Below are 21,150 nucleotides of genomic sequence, written 5' to 3' on the forward strand. Positions count from 1 at the left end.
TCAAAACTTCCTCTATTTTTGAACCCATATGATTCACTTTTATCACACAATTTTTTTCTTCCTCTTGAGAATCAGGCTTCTTAACTTGTAGGGCATTTTACCTGTGTTTCCTCCACTTTTAGTCAATTATTCAATTCGTTTCAATTTGCATTCTACCTCAAAGGTATTGAAACTTTTTTCCTTTCTTGTCTCTAGATTTTAATCCTGATGACCATTCTCTCCTTTCTCAAATGCTTCCTTAACTTGTTTTTTATAATATCATATTATGTTGATTTTCTCTCCACCTCTTACTGATGATCACACCATCTTCAGCTCTACTGGGCTCCTGTTTCTCTTTGATATTTGTTTATTTAGAGTTCAAGCCATGACTCTCTTCAATTCTTATTTTACTTTCCATGCTCATCATTTCAAAGTTCTAGTTCAAGTTCCCGGGTTTTAAAGTCATTGGGAAAATAAACTAATATTCTAAAATGACATATTTAAGCCAGGACTCATTTTCTGTCCTTCCTGACCTTTCTCCTATTCCTGTGAATAACAGCATTGTATATTCACTTTCCCAGATGAGAAACGTGTTGACCCTTACTCCTTCTTCTCCCCAACATCTCCCATTAAATAGTTAAGTACTTTTGGCTTTTCTTCTTCAATAGTTCTATACTTTTATACTTCTCTTAATTACATCTCTATTATCTTCATTCCCTAACTTCCACTCTTGACAGACACTGCATTTATAGTCGTCAGTTTGAAGCATTAATATGACTTTAAAGTTATCCTACCTAAAATCTTTCAGTGGTACAAAGGCCCAAATTATTTAGTATGATATATAATGTCCTTTCTGGTTCTGTCTATGCCACCAAGTTTAACACTTCTCTTTCCCCAGCCTTCATAGTCTATTTTCAAGGGGAATCTGTTTAACACAATTTCACGTTCTCTGATCTGGTCCATTTAAAATGTAATCCCTTTAGTCTGCATCCTCCTCCCTCACCCTTTGCTTAGCTAATTGGTATTCATCCTTCTGGTCATAAATTCCACATTTTCATTTTCTGTAACTTCCCAGAGCATACAAGACGGAATTAGGTTCGCTTCCTCTGCAATTCCTTGGGATTTTATGCTGATATGTTTCAGTATTTAGATGGGGAAGCAGTCACGGCTGCTTTGAGGTGATCATTTGTCAGTGGTCTTTCAGTTTACATCAATTTCTGGACTTCTTAAGAGACAATAAATAGCTATTAAATGAAATAATAAGTCAATGCTTGAGTTTTGCATTAGAGGATATTTCTTAAGCAAAACTCATGCAGCTTGTAAAAAAAAAACAACATCTATTTTCAACATTTCCCTATTGTGTTCCACACAGCATGGAGCTTGGCATATTATAAATTTTCAAGGACAATATGAACTTGATAAAAACAAAGAAACCCTAATAAATATAACTATTTTAAAATTAGCTTCCCTGCTTCTATATTAACAATGATATATATTGTTAGGAAATAATTGACAAAATATTTTGGGAGAAAATTATTGAGAATTAGCAGTGACATTTCTTAAACACTCTACTCTGGTGTTCCATTAATAATACCCTAGACACAATCTTATTGTGCTCTTTTCCTCTGTTTTGACTTTGTCAGTCTTATATTTGTGTCTCCTAACATGTCATTGTAGATAAAATAAATAGCAACAAGTCTCTTATATGACTTCAAAAATCCATTTTTCTTAAGTAGAGGCACGTTCATAAAACTAGGCTGTTTATGATGGGTAAAGAAAATTGCTAACTTTAAATCTTAACATAAATTCAAAGAGCTAGGGTGTGTCAGTGACATCCACGAGAAAATGTTTTACAAAACAATGTAAGTCTTCCGATAAAAGAAAAAGAAATGTATTTACTTAGCTAAAAACATGTTATAAAAATAAAATACACACCAAAAATAAATACTATAAGGCGTGGCAGCAATAGATTCCAGACTTTGAAGGAGTGAATGGAGACAGAATGACAGTCAGCAGCCAAAAACAGTCAACAAAGAAGCAGCAGGAAATGCTAAATATTTGCAAAGCTATTTACATACATGAGCAATCGACACTACAGAGACTGGTGAATTTTTGCAAAACCTTTGAGATGCAGTTAAGTTTCTAAAACTCTTAAAGTCAAGTTTCTCATTGGTGAGATTGGTTTAGTAATAGTTGCTGAAATCTCAGAAAATCACACAAAATTGTGAATATCAAACTAAATAATCTGTGGATGCTTTTAAAAAAAAATACAAGTGCAAGAAACAAACATTGTCTACTATGGGCCAGGATAACAGGCTAAATTATGGGAGTAAGGGTGAAAAACATCTGCTGCTGCTGCTGCTGCTAAGTCGCTCCAGTCGTGTCCGACCCCATAGACAGCAGCCCACTCAAGGCAAGAACACTGGAGTGGGTTGCCATTTCCTTCTCCAATGCATGAAAGTGAAAAGTGAAAGTGAAGTCGCTCAGTCGTGTCTGACTCTTAGCGACCCCATGGACTGCAGCCTACCAGGCTCCTCCGTCCATGGGATTTTCCAGGCAAGAGTACTGGAGTGGGGTGCCATTGCCTTCTCTGGTTCTAGAGGCTAGAAGTCTTGAGATTAAGATGTCAATAAGACTGGTTTCTTCTGAGTCTGCTCTGTTTTCTTGGCTTTGTAGCTGGCCGTCTTTCTCTGTCTTACTTGTTCTTTTCTCTGTGTATTTCCGTGACCTGATTTCTTTTTCCTATAACAACACGAGTTATATTGGATTAGGATCCATCCTAATAACCCCGTTTAACTCAATCAGCTATGTAAAGGCCCTATTTCCAAACGCAGTTTCATTCTAAGGTACTGGGGGGAAAGACTTCATCATATGAGATTTGTGGGGACACGACCCCACCCACAAAACATTCTGTTGGAGCTATGTTTCCTGTAAAGGGGAAGGAGTTGGAGTCAGAGGAGAAAGAAGGGAATCAAGAGGGAGTGCAGTCCCCATGGGAGATAGATAGAAAAAGATGCAGATGAGGATCGGGCATCGAGGAGGGGTCATTAAGGTAACAGAAACCGAAAGCCAGATAGATGCAGGTGCCCTTAGTGTGCAGAGATACTGGAGCTCGATGGTTGCTATCACTGCAGGAAGAAGAAATATGGTAGAGGAGTTGGGCTGAAATTTTGAGGAAGATCTACTGGGTGTGAAAGAGGCTAGAAAACAATAAAGCAAGATGTTGAGAATACTGACAAGACTACAGTAATGAACCATGGGGCCTCTGTTAGCTGGGGAAGGGACTAAAGATAGGAAGTAGTTAATGGGAAGGTATTAAAGCAGGTGTTGAGAACTTGAAGCTCTCAAGATTTAGTATTGATTGATTTGAAAAATAAAATCTATGGGATTTTGCTTTTCCTAACTCTTATTATTAGCTAAATCTATCAGTGTTTTATCATCTTCAAACATCATTAAACTCTCCATGTAAGAAAGTTGTTTGTTCTTTCATAGAGGTTAATATAATCACCCAGTACCTCCTTTTATACCAGGTATGGCTTATTTACAGTACAAAGCATATTTGCTTACTATCTTATGATGTTTTGAAAGACATTGCCCTTGGATTTAAAAACATAATACTTATTTTGAAGGAATAGAACTGAGGGTTAAAATGTCCATGACTACTAATGAAAATTGTTTGCTGCAAAGGATGAGAGATTGCAGAGGGCACCTACAAGTGGAAAGCAGAAAAATAATTTGTTAAGAAATCTCTGGAACAGAAAACAATGGTGGGTGTGGGGTGGGGGAATAAATCTCCCCTGCAAGAGCATCAAAGTAAATAAAACGAGAGCTAAAGAGAGTGACATAATTATGGCTGGGTTGTAAATATCTATTTTAAGTCTGCTTCATGTAGTTTAAACAGTTTTTCAGCTCCTTACTTGTAAGTTAGTACTGCACAATATTAAAGTCTGTTAAAATTCATACCTATAAAGCAAGAAAACTAAGATATGAATTTATTAAGCATTTAGGTCAAGTGCTGCTGCTGCTGCTAAGTCACTTCAGTCATGTCCGACTCTGTGTGACCCCATAGACGGCAGCCCACCAGGCTCCCCCGTCCCTGGGATTCTCCAGGCAAGAACACTGGAGTGGGCTGCCATTTCCTTCTCCAATGCATGAAAGTGAAAAGTGAAAGTGAAGTCGCTCAGTCGTGTCTGACTCTTAGCAACCCCATGGACTGCAGCCCACCAGGCTCCTCCATCCATGGGATTTTCCAAGCAAGAGTACTGGAGTGGGGTGCCATCGCCTTCTCCGTTAGGTCAAGTAGTGTATTCTCTAAAATAAAATTTATTTTCCTAAAGTACAGCTAGTGTGTCATGTGATACAAAAATCCCACTGATGATTCGTCACTTTGACCACCTTCACTGCTTGCTGACCACTATTGCTCAGATCAGATCAGATCAGTCGCTCAGTCGTGTCTGACTCTTTTCGACCCCATGAATCGCAGCATGCCAGGCCTCCCGGTCCATCGCCATCTCCTGGAGTTCACGGAGACTCACGTCCATCGAGTCAGTGATGCCATCCAGCCATCTCATCCTCTGTCGTCCCCTTCTCCTCCTGCCCCCAATCCCTCCCAGCATCAGAGTCTTTTCCAATGAGTCAACTCTTCACATGAGGTGGCCAAAGTACTGGAGTTTCAGCTTTAGCATCATTCCTTCCAAAGAAATCCCAGCGCTGATCTCCTTCAGAATGGACTGGTTGGATTTCCTTGCAGTCCAAGGGACTCTCAAGAGTCTTCTCCAACACCACAGTTCAAAAGCATCAATTCTTCAGTGCTCAGCCTTCTTCACAGTCCAACTCTCACTACCATACCTGACCACAGGAAAAATCATAGCCTTGACTAGACGAACCTGAAGAGGGACTAAAAGGCCTCTTGATGAAAGTGAAAGTGGAGAGTGAAAAAGTTGGCTTAAAGATCAACATTCAGAAACGAAGATCATGGCATCCGGTCCCATCACTTCATGGGAAATAGATGGGGAAACAGTGGAAACAGTGTCAGACTTTATTTTTCTGGGCTCCAAAATCACTACAGATGGTGACTGCAGCCATGAAATTAAAAGACACTTACTCCTTGGAAGGAAAGTTATGACCAACCTAGATAGCATATTCAAAAGCAGAGACATTATTTTGCCAACAAAGGTTAGTCTAGTCAAGGCTATGGTTTTTCCTGTGGTCATGACAACTATTGCTGGTGTGATGTAAACTCACAAATGTCTCTCATGAAATGTGAGTCTTCCTTCAATCTCCTGACTTTGCAGTTTCACTCCTGCTCCATCTGTCCCTTGATGACAAAGAAATAAATTATTTGATGATTAAAAAATGGAATTAAATGAATTGTACATGGTTATGCTCATCCAGTCTTTACCTCAAAGAGTTCCACTCTTAGATTCCTCACCCTTTTTCAGATTCCTTTCTCAGCTACCTTCCTTCAGCCTTCCATGGATGCAAGGATCCTGCTGAGATGGACTTAAGTGGAATCTGAACCTCAGAGTGAAGTAACTTTTGAGCGTCAGCGTTAATTTAGAATTTGGATTCATCAGCTGGACTCATTCACATTTGCTTTATGGGGACCAGTTTGAGCAGATGGAAAATCTGTTTTGGGATGGATGGAGAAAGCCAGGTAAAATTCAGTAAAAAGAGGATGACGTAGGGATCCTCCTCACAGCTTATTTGAAAGGAAGCAATCCAGTTCTGATCCAGTTCTGAGGCTGAAATAATTGTTTTGTTCATTTGAAAAGTCTTAATTGAATGTGTACTAGGTCCTAGGCATATGCCAGAGCCCTGAGATATGGAATAAAGCAAGAGCTATTCCTGACACTGAAAAGGCCGCAGTTGAGTCAAAGATATTACTTGGTTTGTGCTTACTGGTTGCCATGGCTAAACCAATTACACAATTGTAGTGGTTCATACTGGAGAAGGAAATGGCAAACCATTCCAGTGTTCTTGCCTGGAGAATCCTGTGGACAGGGGAGCCTGGTGGGCTGCTGTCTGTGGGGTCGCATAGAGTTGGACATGATTGAAGTGACTTAGCAGCAGCAGTGGTTCATATGTATCTTGGGAGGAGTAAGCTGTTAGTAATACTATAAGAAGTAGGGAATCTTCATAAATAAGATTAGAACTGACTTTGAAGTATAAATTGGCTAGGTATGAAAAAAGGAAAACATTCCAGGCAAAGGGAATAATACAGAGACACACAGAGAAGTGTATAACTGTTTAAATATAGTTTACATCTGCTCTGAATAGGAAGGTCTTTCCCCCACGATTTTTCTCCAGAAAGAAATAACTAATCTTTATGTGGCCTTTTAAGATTAAAGAAGTCCTTAAGATAATTCAGTTTTGAAGCATAGCAGAAAAGGGAAATTGTTGGGACGCTACATAATATTGAAAAAGTATATGTCAAATGATGAAATGACATTTGTAAACAAGCATCTTCAATTGTATTGTTTTATAGTAAATTACATCAAGTATGCAGCCACGGGGCTTCCCTGGTGGCTCAGTGGTAAAAGATCCATCTGCCAATGCAGGAAACTTGGGTTCGATCCCTGGGTCAGATCCCCTGGAGTAGGCAATGGATATCCACTCCAGTATTCTTGCCTGGAAAATTCCATGGACACAGGAGCCTGGCGGGCTGCGGTCCATGGGGTTGCAAAGAGTCGGACACGACTGAGCATGCCCACACGCACGCTTCTCTAGAAATTCTTGTCAGTGGAGAAGGCACTGGTGTAAATCTGCACGACAACCTTACTCCTGCTGTTCCTGACAACCTCCCACAACTGTCTTCCCTCAGACTTCCAACATATTCTTTTATCTTTAGCTGAAAATTGTATTTAAGGTGGTAGCTTGGGCCATTTTGGGAGTTACAAAGGTTTTTATGGCTAAATCTTATATATGCAGAAGGTAAACAAGTTATTAAACTTATTATTGTTTTGACAGGGATTCCTGGCATGCTCCGGTTCATGGGGTCACAAAGAGTAGGACATAATTGAGTGACTGAACTGAACTGAGTGACTGAACTGAACTGAACTGAATATGTCTTTATTATAGGTGAGTCTCAGTCAAGAACCTGGAATTTCCTGGAAACAAAAACATTTTTTCCTCCCCTACAGACACATTACAGTCAATAAATGTCCTTTGGAGAAATCAGTGAACTAACATAACACTCACTTTACTGTGGTTTTTAAGCATTGAATAAAATTTAATTAATGTTACTTTGTTCTGAATTTTCCAAATGTGTATACCTTCATAATTTAAAAAAGAAAAAGAAAAAAGAAATAAATAAAATTACAGAGAATAAATTCAGTTAGGAAACTTTTGAAATCTTGCTGGCGACTTAGAAGAAAATGAGACAAAGATATGATTTAAATTGACTTCCAGAAATGGAACCTCGGTGTCACAGATACTGTAGATGCTCAATTCTAGGTCTATATTTTGCATTTATTCCAAGACTTAAAAGCATGCATTTTATATTTCTTCTTTCATGGTAAGATATAACATGTTCTTAAATTCTTATTCAATAATAATACAAAATATAAAGATGGTATTCTTGATGCTTTATTTCCTTGGTTAAAATTTAATTTTTGGTCCACACACCAGGTGATTTGGACTAAGCTGATAGAATTTTCTGAGGTTGTTTAATTCACTTCATTAACACAAAATAGCCATCTACTAAGTTCTCAGTTTTGCACTACATCAATACAAAGGTGAGAAAGACACAATAGCAGTTACTTCAAGAAACTGATAACGTAGGCAATGAAGCAGAATGTATAAAAGCAAATAATTAAGTTGCAAGATAATCAACACCCTCAGGTAAAAACCCAGAATACTGAAAAAATATTCTGTATCAATAATAAGGAAACAGAAAACTATTTTATCTTACGGTATTGAGAAAGAATAAGTGAGTCCTGTAAGAATAAGTGGGACTTCAAATAATAAAGGATATTTGGGGAAGACATGCAAAATTGAGTTAACAGCAAAACAAATACATTTAATAATTAATTAACTCAAGTGACTGAAGTCCTCTCATCTTGTATATATACATCACACTGTAGACTAAGTGAATGACAATTAATAGATGAATAGAACTCCATCCTCATTCCTACTGCAAACTAGAAAGATGAGAGATAAATGTATTGTCCTCTGCTCTTTTCTGGTTAATCATGGCTATCTCGGACAGTTTTAAAGCTTTCTAATGTGTAAACAAGAATCAGACTACTATCTCATTTTCAAACAGTGTTAATTATACAAATCTCCGTCTTTTTATTAGCATAGTGGTATCCAGCGATTATAATGGGAGAGGATTTTTAAAAACTATTCGAATGTCGTTTATACAAGGAGCAACATTTTTGTATAAAGCCTCTTCTACAAAAAGATGCATAGATAAATAATTCTATGAGTTTATTCATTTGTTTTATCTATAGAAGAATTAATGCACAAATAAATATTCATGAGCCAATTTGTGTTACTGGTTTATTTCGTGATATCCAGATGTTATCTTTTCCTCTTTGTGTTCAGTAATGATCATTTGAGATTCAAATGCAAACACTAGATGAAGTTGGCATACCTGTCCATCATTAAAAAATGAATAATACATCTTCATGAAGAAAAAAATAATGTATTGCCTCCTTTTCAATAAGACAATACCATTTGAAATCCTGTTGTGTATTTCACAACAACTTTGTATCTACACTGAAGTTTACAAACACAAAACTTTATAACTTTCTGGTCTCAGGATCCCTTTACATACAGTCTTAAAAATTAGTGAAAACCTCAAAGAATTTGCTTTATGTGGGTTATATCTAATAATCTGGTTCTACTAGAAATATTCCAAATTAAAATTAGTAAATTTAAAATATTTATCAGTTTATTTAAAAGCAAAAATTGTAAATCTATTATATATATTGCACTTCCCTGGTGGCTCAGATGGTAAAGAATCTGCATGCAATGCATTATGTATTAACAGAAATAACATGGTTTTTATAAAAAATAGTTCTATTTCCCAAAACCAATCTAAAATTCATCATAACAACTATTTGTAGCAAACTGGATACTATTAACACTTAGCTGTTTTCCGGCTTTCATGACTGGGATAACTTGAGATTTGCCTTTGTTTTCTAAAGCTGCTGTCAGTCAGTTAGTACAGATGTTATAGATCTGGTTCAGGCCAGGTTACACTTTAACTCTGTGAAATTCAACTTGGAATTATTTGTTGCTATTAGTCCGTATTCTAAAATCATGCTTCAAAATGTAGGCTTTGAGAAAATGTAGGAACTTCTGAGAAAAGAAACATAAAGTGCATGTGTTAACAAATAGAATGTAGCAAAATGAAATGGCCATTAATTTCCCCCAATGAGGGGCTTCCCTGGTGGCTCAGATGGTAATGAATCTGCCTGCAATGTAGGAGACGTGGCCTTGATCCCTGGGTTGGGAAGGTACCCTGAAGAAGGGGGTAAATCAGGAATTCGGAAAGCCAAGGATCAGTATTACTTTACATATTAATATTTTATGTTGAAGTGAAAACACACACCAACTGAACACAATATAAAATATTAATAACATGACAGGCTATATTTTAAAAAGTCACTAGGTGGAAAGAAATGGAAAATGGTATGCTATGTTGTTTTAATAAAATAAAGAGAATAAAGTTGGAAGATCTGCGTTTTGGTCTGGGGTTGCATCTCTGTTCTGAAAGTTGTTAGTTATACTTTATAGGGGCAAACTCCCTAAGTTTTCTGTAAAACAGTTTCTACACTGTTGGTATTTTGTTAGAATTATATATCTGAATAATGGGAATGGCATTTGTTTTGCTTTGCTACAAAAAACAAAGCACAACAAAAAAGCTCTTTTTCTGCTTTACAAAGCAAGCTGATAAAAGAAAGATGTCCTGTAGTCTAGACACAAAAAGTACAAAGAAAAATATTGGCTCAAGTATGTTGAATGATTATAATCTTTTCTCCTTACAATGTGTAAACAGCAGGTTTGCAAGTGCTCACGGGAAAACTACAGTGAAATGCAAGATGAAAGAATCACATTATTGTAAAGACCAGAACGTTCCAGAAAGCAAGAGCTGTCCTCTCTGTCCTTTGTATATTTAGAGTATTATGCTTCATGGTATTGTTAGAATCGTTTCTCAAAGACGAAAACAAATTCTCCCAGAAGAAATTAGTGACTAATGAAAACAAATGAAGTCAAACCTTACAAAGTAAACACACATCAGTGTCTTCTGGGAGTTATTTGTATCTTTCTATTCCACAGTCTTAATTATTTACTCTGTCTTCAAATTTATCTTTCTATTTGAACCCAGATAATCAGACATTATATGGAAAGAAAAGCTAATAAATATTTCCAGTGAAAAGGGTAACAAGTCTTCTTTGGACTTTGTAGTATGACTAAACATCATACAGGTATGAAAATAATTAAACGATTTTCTTTGAAAGTTTATGCAATTTAAGGGGTAGAATATCAACACAGGAAAAGTTAAAAAAATAATAAAACATTAAATGGCAATGATCCATACCTTATTTTTTTAACAATATATTGAAATTACAAACATCCTTTCTATCGTGGTCCAAATATCATTTTTTTTTCAACTCTACTCATGAAAAGCTATAAATGTGCCCAAGGTGCATGATCATTTTGTGTTTCCCATTACTTATCTAAAGGAAGTTCTACAGTAGTATCTGCGCATGGCGTAGACTGTTAATTTTTCCCAGTATCCCTCTTCTCTTCTTTGTTTTAGAAATGGAAAACCCCCCTTCCCCCACTCCCCTCCTCCTTACCCTATGCACAAAGTGTTAGCAAAGAAGTTTGTTTAGAAGGTGACTATAGTTTCTAACTTTGCCTCCCAGCGGTTCTGTATGACCAGGTCAGCTATCTCTGACCATGGAACTAAGATTTGGCCAATGGGATGTATGTTAAGTTCTAACTCACACTTTAAACAGTAGCCTAATTTCTTTTATCTCCTTTCGTCCCGTTCCTTGGTCTAGAATTCAGGTACAGTGCTAATAAGCGAGCTTTGTGGATAAAAAGTAGGTAAAAGAAACAATCTTGACTTGTGCTGTCCAGTTCAGTGGCCAGTGGCCACGTGTGGCTTTTGAGTACTTGAAATGCAGCTAGTGTAATTGAGATAAATTTAAAATTTTACTTCCTTACAGTTAATTTAAATATAAAAACTCATACTCAATTTAGTTATTGGAAACTTTTAAGAATCTTTGAAACAATTTATGTATGTTCATTTATTTTTTAATTGAAAATTTCATGAAAGCTAAATATAGACTAAGTATTTCAGATGAAATTTAACATTCTCATTGAGAAGCAGTTCATGCTTGAAATAATAAAACTTAAATATATTATTATTTAATTCACCTGTTTTTTTTAATTGTTAAATATATAACTTTTCTGAGCATTTTTTTCTCTTACTTTTAAGTGCCATATAAAATAGATAGCACAGATCAAGGGAATGTCTGTGCCACAAGAAGAAAGGAACTCAGGTCTTTGGATGAACTCATACACTCTGAACACCTTCCATCCACTGCAGATTTCTTTGTAAAAGAGAAATTTGTTGAGAGGATTGAATGAATTAATGCTCCAGAAGGGCTTAGACTAGAGCCTGCCATACTAAAGCCCAGGGCTTTCCAGGTGGCTCAGTAGTAAAGAATCCGCCTACCAATGCAGCAGATGCAAGAGATATGGGTTTGATTCCTGGGTGGACGATCCCCTGGAGGAGGAAAAGGCAACCCTCTCCAGTATTCTTGCCTGGAAAATTCCATGGACAGAGAGCCTGGTGGGCTATAGTCCACGGGGTCCCAAAGAGTCGGACACGAGTGAGCCCACACGCACAGTTTACTACAAGTTCCAAGCTTATAAGATTTATCCTTCTTAATGTATTTCCAAACAGAAATAAATTTCCTCCCTCCATAATCCTATAGCCCGTTTTATATATTTGTATTACGTAGTGCCATCATCATTCAATTTCATGCCTTTGATTGGGATTCATTTTGAAGAATTTGTCAGAGAGCCTACACTCCTGCTTCTAGCATCTCTGCTGGTCTCACAGACAATTAAAAAAAAAAAGAAAAACTCTTGCTCTAAGTTTTACCAAGAGACTGACCGTTTTCAATCACAATCCCTTCACAATTGTTTCTACAACCAGAAGGAAACCACGATCACGTCATTCCACAGCCCAGATCCTTGTGTGGTTTTGTAACGCTAAACGCCAAACATATTTATGTGTCTTTTCCACTTCCCCTGTCGATAACTGCTCCCTGTTGGTTTTCTGGGGTGTCACATACACTTATTTTTCCTTATTTCCTCAATTATCTCAAGATATTGTGCATTTAAAAAATTTTCTCGAATGTGATTTTCCTGTTTCATCACCTAGTTAAATTCACTTAGTTCAGATTTCAGCTCACACACACCCTCTGCAGAGAGCTGCAGATGGCCCTTCAGACCATTAGTCTTCTGTGAATTCTCTCAGAGCAACCTGGTGGCACATTCATGGACCACCCTTTCCCAGGTCACTACTATAATGCTTGATTATAATTTTATTATGTGTGGCATTTTTCACATCATTAAAACATGTCGAGTTTTGTCTTGTTTGTTACTCTCCTTTCTGCTAAACTGTAACTTCCTTGAGGGTGGATTTGATGGTACTTTTTGTACCTCCCCTCCAACACCAAGATAGAACTTCTAATAAATACATTAAACTGCCAAAGGAGCTGTGCAAAAGTTGAAAAAACGTTGCTGTGATAATTCAGAGGGAAATAAAGATCACTTCAGCTCAGTGGTGGAAATATGCAAATATTTATGGAGCTACTAAGATATGACAAGAGGGTGTAACAAGAGAGTGGACTCTACAATGAGAATGATCAAGTTTGAATCCTGGATCTGCCACTTACTAGCTGTGTGATCTCTGGAAAATAGCTTGACTTCTCTGTGCTTTAGGTTCTTCATCTGTAAAATGAGGGAAGTAAATAGCAGTGTTTTTATAAGGCTGCAGGGAGAATTAAATGAATTAATGTGAATCTATCTTACAAGAGTGCTTCGCACATAAGTACTCAGTAAACGTGTGATACACGGGCTTCAAATTAGGAGAAAGAAGGAGAGAAGTCATTTAAAACATATGAAGTTGCTCTATATAAAGTACAAGGAAGTAAGAAGAGGTGATGTTAATAGGAGAGCGTGAGGGAACTATTTTTGAGATGCAGAAGGTTTCTGTAGGTGAGTGGTAGGCGGTAAGGCAAGAAAAGGGTCAACTTAAGAACTTTATAGTAGATATCATCATTAGAAGTTTTTGGTCAAGGCAATGGCATTATCAGAATCATGTTTTGATTGTTTTTGTTCTGTCTGTCAAGATTGTCAGGAAAAATAATTCATAGTTTGCTATAAACACTTCAAAAGCATCATCTCTTTTTATACTGAAAGCTCATGAGTAGGTATTACTACGGTGCCCACTTTATTGATGGGAGGACTGAAGTAAAGGAAGATGTGAAACAGAACACAACAGTAATAATATCTAAATCACTGAAGCTACTATGAGGAGTCAATATATGAAATATGTTCAGCACTGTATTAAATACAGTGAGTGTCCAATAGGAAAAAAGCTATGGGTTTAACCCGAGTGACTGTTTTCTAAGAGTATTATCCCCATTTCCTCTTGAGGTCCTATCTAATATAGTGTAATATAATACAAGAAATCTTGCACATGCTTTGTAGATAAAAATTATTGAGTTTTCATTTCAACTTATATATGTTTTATAAATGTATATAATTAGAATCAAGTGAAAACAACAGCAACATTAATTTCCCCTTGGGTTGGGGAGGGTCAGCTTCACGCTGTGTGTTTAGAAATAAAGGTCTCATTGTCAGGACATGAAGGGGAGGAAACAGAGTGACAGAGAGGACTCTGTGGGGGAGACCCGTTTCATCAGAACTGGGATTGACCGAGCCCGTCCGAGCGCAGAGTGCCGGTGGTTAGTGTGTGGGGAAGGAGCGGGCGAGGAGGAGGAGGAGGAGGAAGGTAGGGGACTTGTGGGATGAACTGTGTAGGGAGAGGGTTCTCACAGAACCTCACAGAACCTGTCCCACAGGGACAGAGCTGGGTTTATGAACAGAAATGAGCGGGGGTCCAGGAGTCAAGAGCAGAGCCGATTTTCAATGAAGATAGTAAGATAATCTTCCCTAGCGGATGTGGTGACGCGAGCGGTGAAGAACCCGCCTGCCAGGTCGGAAGATCCCCTGGAGGAGGAAATGGCAACCCACTCCATCTTCTTGCCTGGGGAGTCCCACGGACAGAGGAGCCTGGTGGGCTCCATCCATGGGGTCGCACAGAGCTGGACGCGGCGGAAGCGGCTTAGCACGGCCCGGTGGATGTGGCGATGCTATTAGCACAAGCAAGGTTTGCTGACCATCGAAGGGAACGGAAAAGCAGCTACGGACTCTGGCAAGCTTATGTTGTCTATTTTTCCCTTTTCTATGTCACAATCATCAGTCAATTTTACTGGAAGCAATGAAAGGAGGAAGAAAGACACAGAGAAAATGATTTTCAAATCATCCAATATGTTTTTTATTTGTTAGAGGCTCTAGTGAATTCCTTGATGAGGAAAAGATTGTAATAATGGGTCCATATTAGGTTGAAGTTTGTCAATGGCTTTTGACAACCCTCATTTTTCCCCCCTTTCATTATCAGAATGAATTAGACATCACCGAATCTTTTTATTCTGGAGAAGGAAATGGCACCCCACTCCAGTACTCTTGCCTGGAGAATCCCATGGAGGGAGGAGCCTGGTAGGCTACAGTCCAGGGGGTCGCAGAGAGTCAGACAGGACTGAGCGAAGGCTGCACCAAATGCACAGAAGAGAAGCTAATGTATTTCCAGATCCTTTTGTTTTGTGAACCACCGATCTTCTCAGGTTCTTCCATTAACATGCTCAAAAGATGCTTAATTTTAAAAAATAGCAATGTTGACCAGCACGTTATTTAATAGTTGTAAATTCCAAAGGACAGAAATGGTATGGACCTAACAGAAGCAGAAGATATTAAGAAGAGGTGGCAAGAATACACAGAAGAACTGTACAAAAAAGAACTTCACGACCCAGATAATCATGATGGTGTGATCACTCACCTAGAGCCAGACATCCTAGAATGTGAAGTCAAGTGGGCCTTAGAAAGTATCACTGTGAACAAAGCTAGTGGAGGTGATGGAATTCCAGTTGAGCTATTTCAAACCCTGAAAGATGATGTTGTGAAAGTGCTACACTCAATATGCCAGCAAATTTGGAAAACTCAGCAGTGGCCACAGGACTGGAAAAGGTCAGTTTTCATTCCAATCCCAAAGAAAGGCAATGCCAAAGAATGCTCAAACTACCACACAACTGCACTCATCTCACATGCTAATAAAGTAATGCTCAAAATTCTCCAAGCCAGGCTTCAGCAATACGTGAACCGTGAACTTCCAGATGTTCAAGCTGGTTTTAGAAAAGGCAGAGGAACCAGAGATCAAATTGCCAACATCTGCTCGATCATGGAAAAAGCAAGAGAATTCCAGAAAAACATCTATTTCTGCTTTATTGACTATGCCAAAGCCTTTGACTGTGTGGATCACAATAAACTGTGGACAATTCTGAAAGAGATGGGAATACCAGACCACCTGACCTGCCTCTTGAGAAACCTATATGCAAGTCAGGTAGCAACAGTTAGAACTGGACATGGAACAACAGACTGGTTCCAAATAGGAAAAGGAGTTCATTAAGGCTGTATATTGTCATCCTGCTTATTTAACTTCTATGCAGAGTACATCATGAGAAACGCTGGAATGGAAGAAGCACAAGCTGGAATCAAGATTACCGGGAGAAATATCAATCACCTCAGATATGCAGATGACACCACCCTTATGGCACAAAGTGAAGAGGAACTAAAAAGCCTCTTGATGAAAGTGAAAGTAGAGAGTGAAAAAGTTGGCTTAAAGCTCAACATTCAGAAAACGAAGATCATGGCATCCGGTCCCATCACTTCATGGGAAATAGATGGGGAAACAGTGGAAACAGTGTCACACTTTATTTTTTGGGGCTCCAAAATCACTGCAGATGATGACTGCAGCCATGAAATTAAAAGATGCTTACTCCTTGGAAGGAGTTATGACCAACCTAGATAGCATATTCAAAAGCAGAGACATTACTTTGCCAACAAAGGTTCGTCTAGTCAAGGCTATGGTTTTTCCTGTGGTCATGTATGGATGTGAGAGTTGGACTGTGAAGAAGGCTGAGCGCCGAAGAATTGATGCTTTTGAACTGTGGTGTTGGAGAAGACTCTTGAGAGTCCCTTGGACTGCAAGGAGATCTAACCAGTCCATTCTAAAGGAGATCAGTCCTGGGTGTTCTTTGGAAGGACTGATGCTGAAGCTGAAACTCCAGTCCTTTGGCCACCTCATGCAAAGAGTTGACTCATTGGAAAAGACTCTGATGCTGGGAGGGATTGGGGGCAGGAGGAGAAGGGGACGACAGAGGATGACATGGCTGGATGGCATCACCAACTCGATGGACACGAGTCTGGGTGAACTCCAGGAACTGGTGATGGACAGGGAGGCCTGGTGTGCTGTGATTCATGGGGTCGCAAAGGGTTGGACACGACTGAGCAACTGAACTGAACTGAGCTGAACTGAAATTCCAAGGGACTAGTTGACGAATTCTTGAGAAAAGGTTCACCTGGAAATGGGGCTCAGAAATGACGATCATTATGTACTTTTGGATTATTTTAGAATTTTCAGTCCAAAAGTAGAAAATAATTCCTGTGTTACAAACATGTGAATTATACTATTAATATGCCCATGCATTATTTTTGTTTGTACCCTAGAATACTAATATACCTGACATATCTGTCGATCTATAGATAAAAGTTGTAATTGTTAAAGGGAAGTTGAAATTCGTTTTTTTTTTTCCAGTAAATCATACTTTTAAAAAGCAAGTGATGTTTAAACACCAATACATACAATTATAACTTCCGTGGTAACTCAAATAGTAAAGAATCCACCTGCAAAGGAGACCCAGGTTTGATCCCTTGGTTGAGAAGATTTCCTGGAGAAGAAAATGGCAACCCACTCCAGTATTCTTGCCTAGAGCATCCCATGAACAGAGGAGCCTGGCGAGCTACAGTCCATAGGGTTGCAAAGAGTTGGAATGACTGAGCAACTAACCTTTACATACAATTCTCTCTCAGTAAATTCTCTAAACAAATAGGAGCATTGTATTGCAGCCTTTTTCAACAAATAATGGAATTGCTCCAAATTTCTATGCCATCAAAAAAAAAAAAAGAACCTTGAAAGGGTCCCTTATAAATTACAGCAGTTACTCAGCTTTAATAGTCAAGTTCTTTTCATTACATCAAAGCGCGCTCTGGCTACAGGAATTCTCTCAAAGTTGATATTATTTTTTCACTGTACATGGACCTCAAGGAGTGTGGATATAGCCTGGCAAGTAAGTCGAAATTTTGTGAGAAAAAGTGAAAATTAAAAGTTCAGACTCTTGAGTCTTGTTTATTTTCTATGATTATTAGTTATTAACATATTTTGACAGAACATATTAGCAATCTTTGTCTTACTCATGCATTTAAAGCAAGCATTTTGTTATTAAATATTAATTTAATTTCAGGTTGTAGATCCAATGCATGGTTGAACTATTAATGGAGTATAATTCTTATTCCACTATATCAAATCTTTTAGTTGCTACATAACTTTTTAATAAATGTTCTGTAATACTCTTTCATGTATAGAATTTTTTTATTTCACTTTTCTTGTGATTTTTGTTTCCACTATATATAAGAAGTGATGCATTTAAACCTTTAGTACTTTAAAATTTATTTATTATCAATTATCACTCATTGTCTATAGCACTGAAACTTGGAAAAAGCAATTTTCCTCTACAAAAAAAAATTGTACAAAACATTAATTTATGTCTACTGGATCACCATGTAATATGAAAATCTGTTTTTAAGTACACTGAATTTTCTGCAAATTCATCTCACATTTCTATAATCTATGCTGTCTTTTCTTATGTGCAATTTTCTAATGTATTATTGTATTCTATTGTATTTACAGAGAAAGCCACACTGAAACACTTTTGTCTGTCATACATAAACATTTAAAATGCTTGTTTTATAAACTGATAAATGTATCAATGCTTAAAAGTTAAACCAAATTAATCTTGCTGCAGTCTTAACAAATGCAATCTGGATTATATAGGGGAATAGCTTATTTTATTTCAAGAAAACTCAATTAGAACTTGAAACAATACTACTAAGCTTACAAAATAGAAGCTACAAAATTTAGCCATACATCATTTTCTGATTTGCTGTTGTTTTTTAGTCGCTAACTTGTGTCTGACTCTTTTGTGACCCCATGGACTGTAGCCCACCAGGCTACTCTGTCCATGGGATTTCCCAGGCAAAAATACTGGAGTGGGTTCCCATTTCCTTCTCCAGGGCATTTTCTGATTACTTCGTGTTTTTTCTATAGAACTATTGGCAAACAAGTAGATTTTATAAACTACAGTTTGTACTTTCTTTTTTCTCCTCCATTGTTCAGGACATGAAATGATATTAACAATGAAATAGCTTGCTTGATGGGATATTTGGCTTAACAATTTTATTGAAGAAGACTCTAAGACTTATTATTTTCAAATATTAATTTTTAAAGAGGATAATATATTGATCTTTGGATTCAAACACTTGTCTATAAATTCCAGTCCAACCATATATAAAGCTATTTTTGTTAATAATAGTATCCATATCATAAGCCTATATTATGAGGATTGAATAGAATGACACATGTGCAGTACTTAGAACAGTGCCTGGGCCATAATAAGTGCTCAACAAGAGTTAGTTTATTACCGTTACTTAACTTCTTTAAATCTGTTTATCGACATACTGGGGAAATGTTCCTATATTGTATGGTTACTGTGAGGATCAAATTGTGTGCACAGAACTTAGGACTCTTAATATGTAGTAGATATGGTTGCTGCTGCTGCTAAGTTGCTTCAGTCACGTCCGACTCTGTGAGATCCCATAGACAGCAGCCCACCAGGCTCCCCAGTCCCTGGGATTCTCCAGGCAAGAACACTGGAGTGGGTTGCCATTTCCTTCTCCAATGCATGAAAGTGAAAAGTGAAAGGGAAGTCGCTCAGTCATGTCCGACTCCTAGTGACCCCATGGACTGCAGCCTACCAGGCTCCTCCGTCCATGGGATTTTCCAGGCAAGAATACTGGAGTGGGGTGCCATTGCCTTCTCCGAGTAGATATGGTTATATGTACTTAAATGTCAATACACATGCAAGGCACTTAAGGATCTTATCCTGTAGCAGGATTGTTATTTATAGTTAAAGATAACAGGTCTTCCCTAGTGGCTCAGACAGTCAAGAATCAAGTTGCAATGTAGGAAACCAGGGTTCAGTCCCTGGGTTGGGAAGATCCCCTGAAGAAGGGAATGGCCATCCACTCCAGGATTCTTGCCTGGAGAATTCCTCATGGGCTCCAGTCCATGGGGTCGCAAAGAGTCAGACATGACTGAGTGACTAACACTTTCACTTTACTTTCATGATAGGTCTTTATTATTAGATTATTAATCCTCTATGCTAAGCTGATATGAAGCTAACATGTGAGAGTTATATCATTGCTCTCTGTGTGGTGATAAAAGAACCTTACATAATTTCAGTAGAGTTCATGCTTCTCTCCAGTTTATCCCTCTCCACCAGAGATCACATGTAAATAAAAATTTCAAATGTTATGAGTTTTTTTGAGGCATCTACTTGATTACAGATTTGATTACAGTAATACATTTTATTAGCATATTTTAATAATTATAAATATTTTCTTTCTCAACTTAGATAGAAAACAGATGAGAAAAAAATCCATTCATCCTTGTCAATCAACTGACAAAGATGTGATAAAAGAAGCTCACGCTGAGAATGTAATGACTAATTTATCAAATGCTTATGCTTCAGGTATGGATGCTGTTAACAAATGTTATTTGTTTTATTTTTTTAATAAAATTCTATGTTATCTACATATTACTGAAGTCATTTTGATTTTCTTAAGATCTATAGACTAACTTTTATAAGTATACTTTAACTGACTTTTAAAAGTACAACTTACCAGCTCATTTTTGACGACAGTCAAATAAGGACCACCTGGTAGAGCTTAAAGGGCCAATTAATTTCATGGCGTTAATCTAAAGTGGCTTACTTTTTGGTGAAAATTGTTATTCAGTGGGACTTCAAATGAAGATTATTTGTAGGATTTGGCCAGATGCTGCTTTATTTAACTATTTGGCATGGCCTTCAAATATCTTTAACTTTCTATGATCAAAATTCTATCTGATAGTGAGTTTCTTTGACTGTTTAGAAACCGACCTTGTTTATTTCTTTTTTCTCTAGATTTGTTGCCATCCAAGGAGGGCGAAGATTTAACAAAATGTTTTCTGCTGCGAGTGGTAAATATTCTTCTGCACTACATTGAGAAAACTTTCGATGATAAGAGTAAAATATTGGACTTTCATCATCCTCATCAACTTCTTGAAGGTTTGGATGGGTTTGACTTAGAACTGTCTGACCATCCTGAATCTCTGGAGCAGTTGCTGGTTGATTGCACAGACACCTTAAAATATGGGGTAAAAACAGGTAATTTTCAAATTTGTTTGTCCGAACTGGAGACTGAATGAGTAGCCTTAAGTTTACATTTGCATTGAAAAATACCCTAATTTCATTCATTTTTATTTAAAACATTTGTCTAGTTTATTTTAAACTGGTATTTTCATATAGAATTGTTTATTAATTAACAGAGAAAGTAAACAAAATGATTTTGGTTTGGAGGGATATACCCCAATGGCAAATAACATACAGTTTTTATTTTTTGCTTTATTTGATCATATTCATTACTGGATGCTTGATTTATTATCTCTGTACTTCAATAAAATATAGAACGCTAAAATTAGATATATGTATAATTTATATATACAGCCTATATTTTAGAAAGTGTTTTCTGATTAAAATGACATTATTGTAACTTAATTCTTAATTTCTTAAAACAATGGTACTTCCAGGAGCAAACAACATTTGAACAAAACTCTAGAGGCAAAACAGAGATTCACAAAGA

At 37.4% G+C, this 21,150-nt stretch overlaps 1 protein-coding gene across 1 annotated transcript in view; it reads left to right on the top strand.

Moving 5' to 3' along the window:
• The window catches only part of LOC529488 (glutamate decarboxylase 1), a 68,572-nt gene that overhangs the window by 23,560 nt on the left and 23,862 nt on the right, over positions 1 to 21,150 (top strand). The window contains exon 3 of the mRNA XM_024984526.2: positions 20,401 to 20,675. Within this exon, the coding sequence (XP_024840294.1) occupies positions 20,401 to 20,675 (275 nt within the window). The remainder of the gene's footprint in view (positions 1 to 20,400; positions 20,676 to 21,150) is intronic.

The sequence above is a fragment of the Bos taurus genome, chromosome 24, assembly GCF_002263795.3.
Source record: "Bos taurus isolate L1 Dominette 01449 registration number 42190680 breed Hereford chromosome 24, ARS-UCD2.0, whole genome shotgun sequence".
Taxonomy (NCBI): Eukaryota; Metazoa; Chordata; class Mammalia; order Artiodactyla; family Bovidae; genus Bos; species Bos taurus.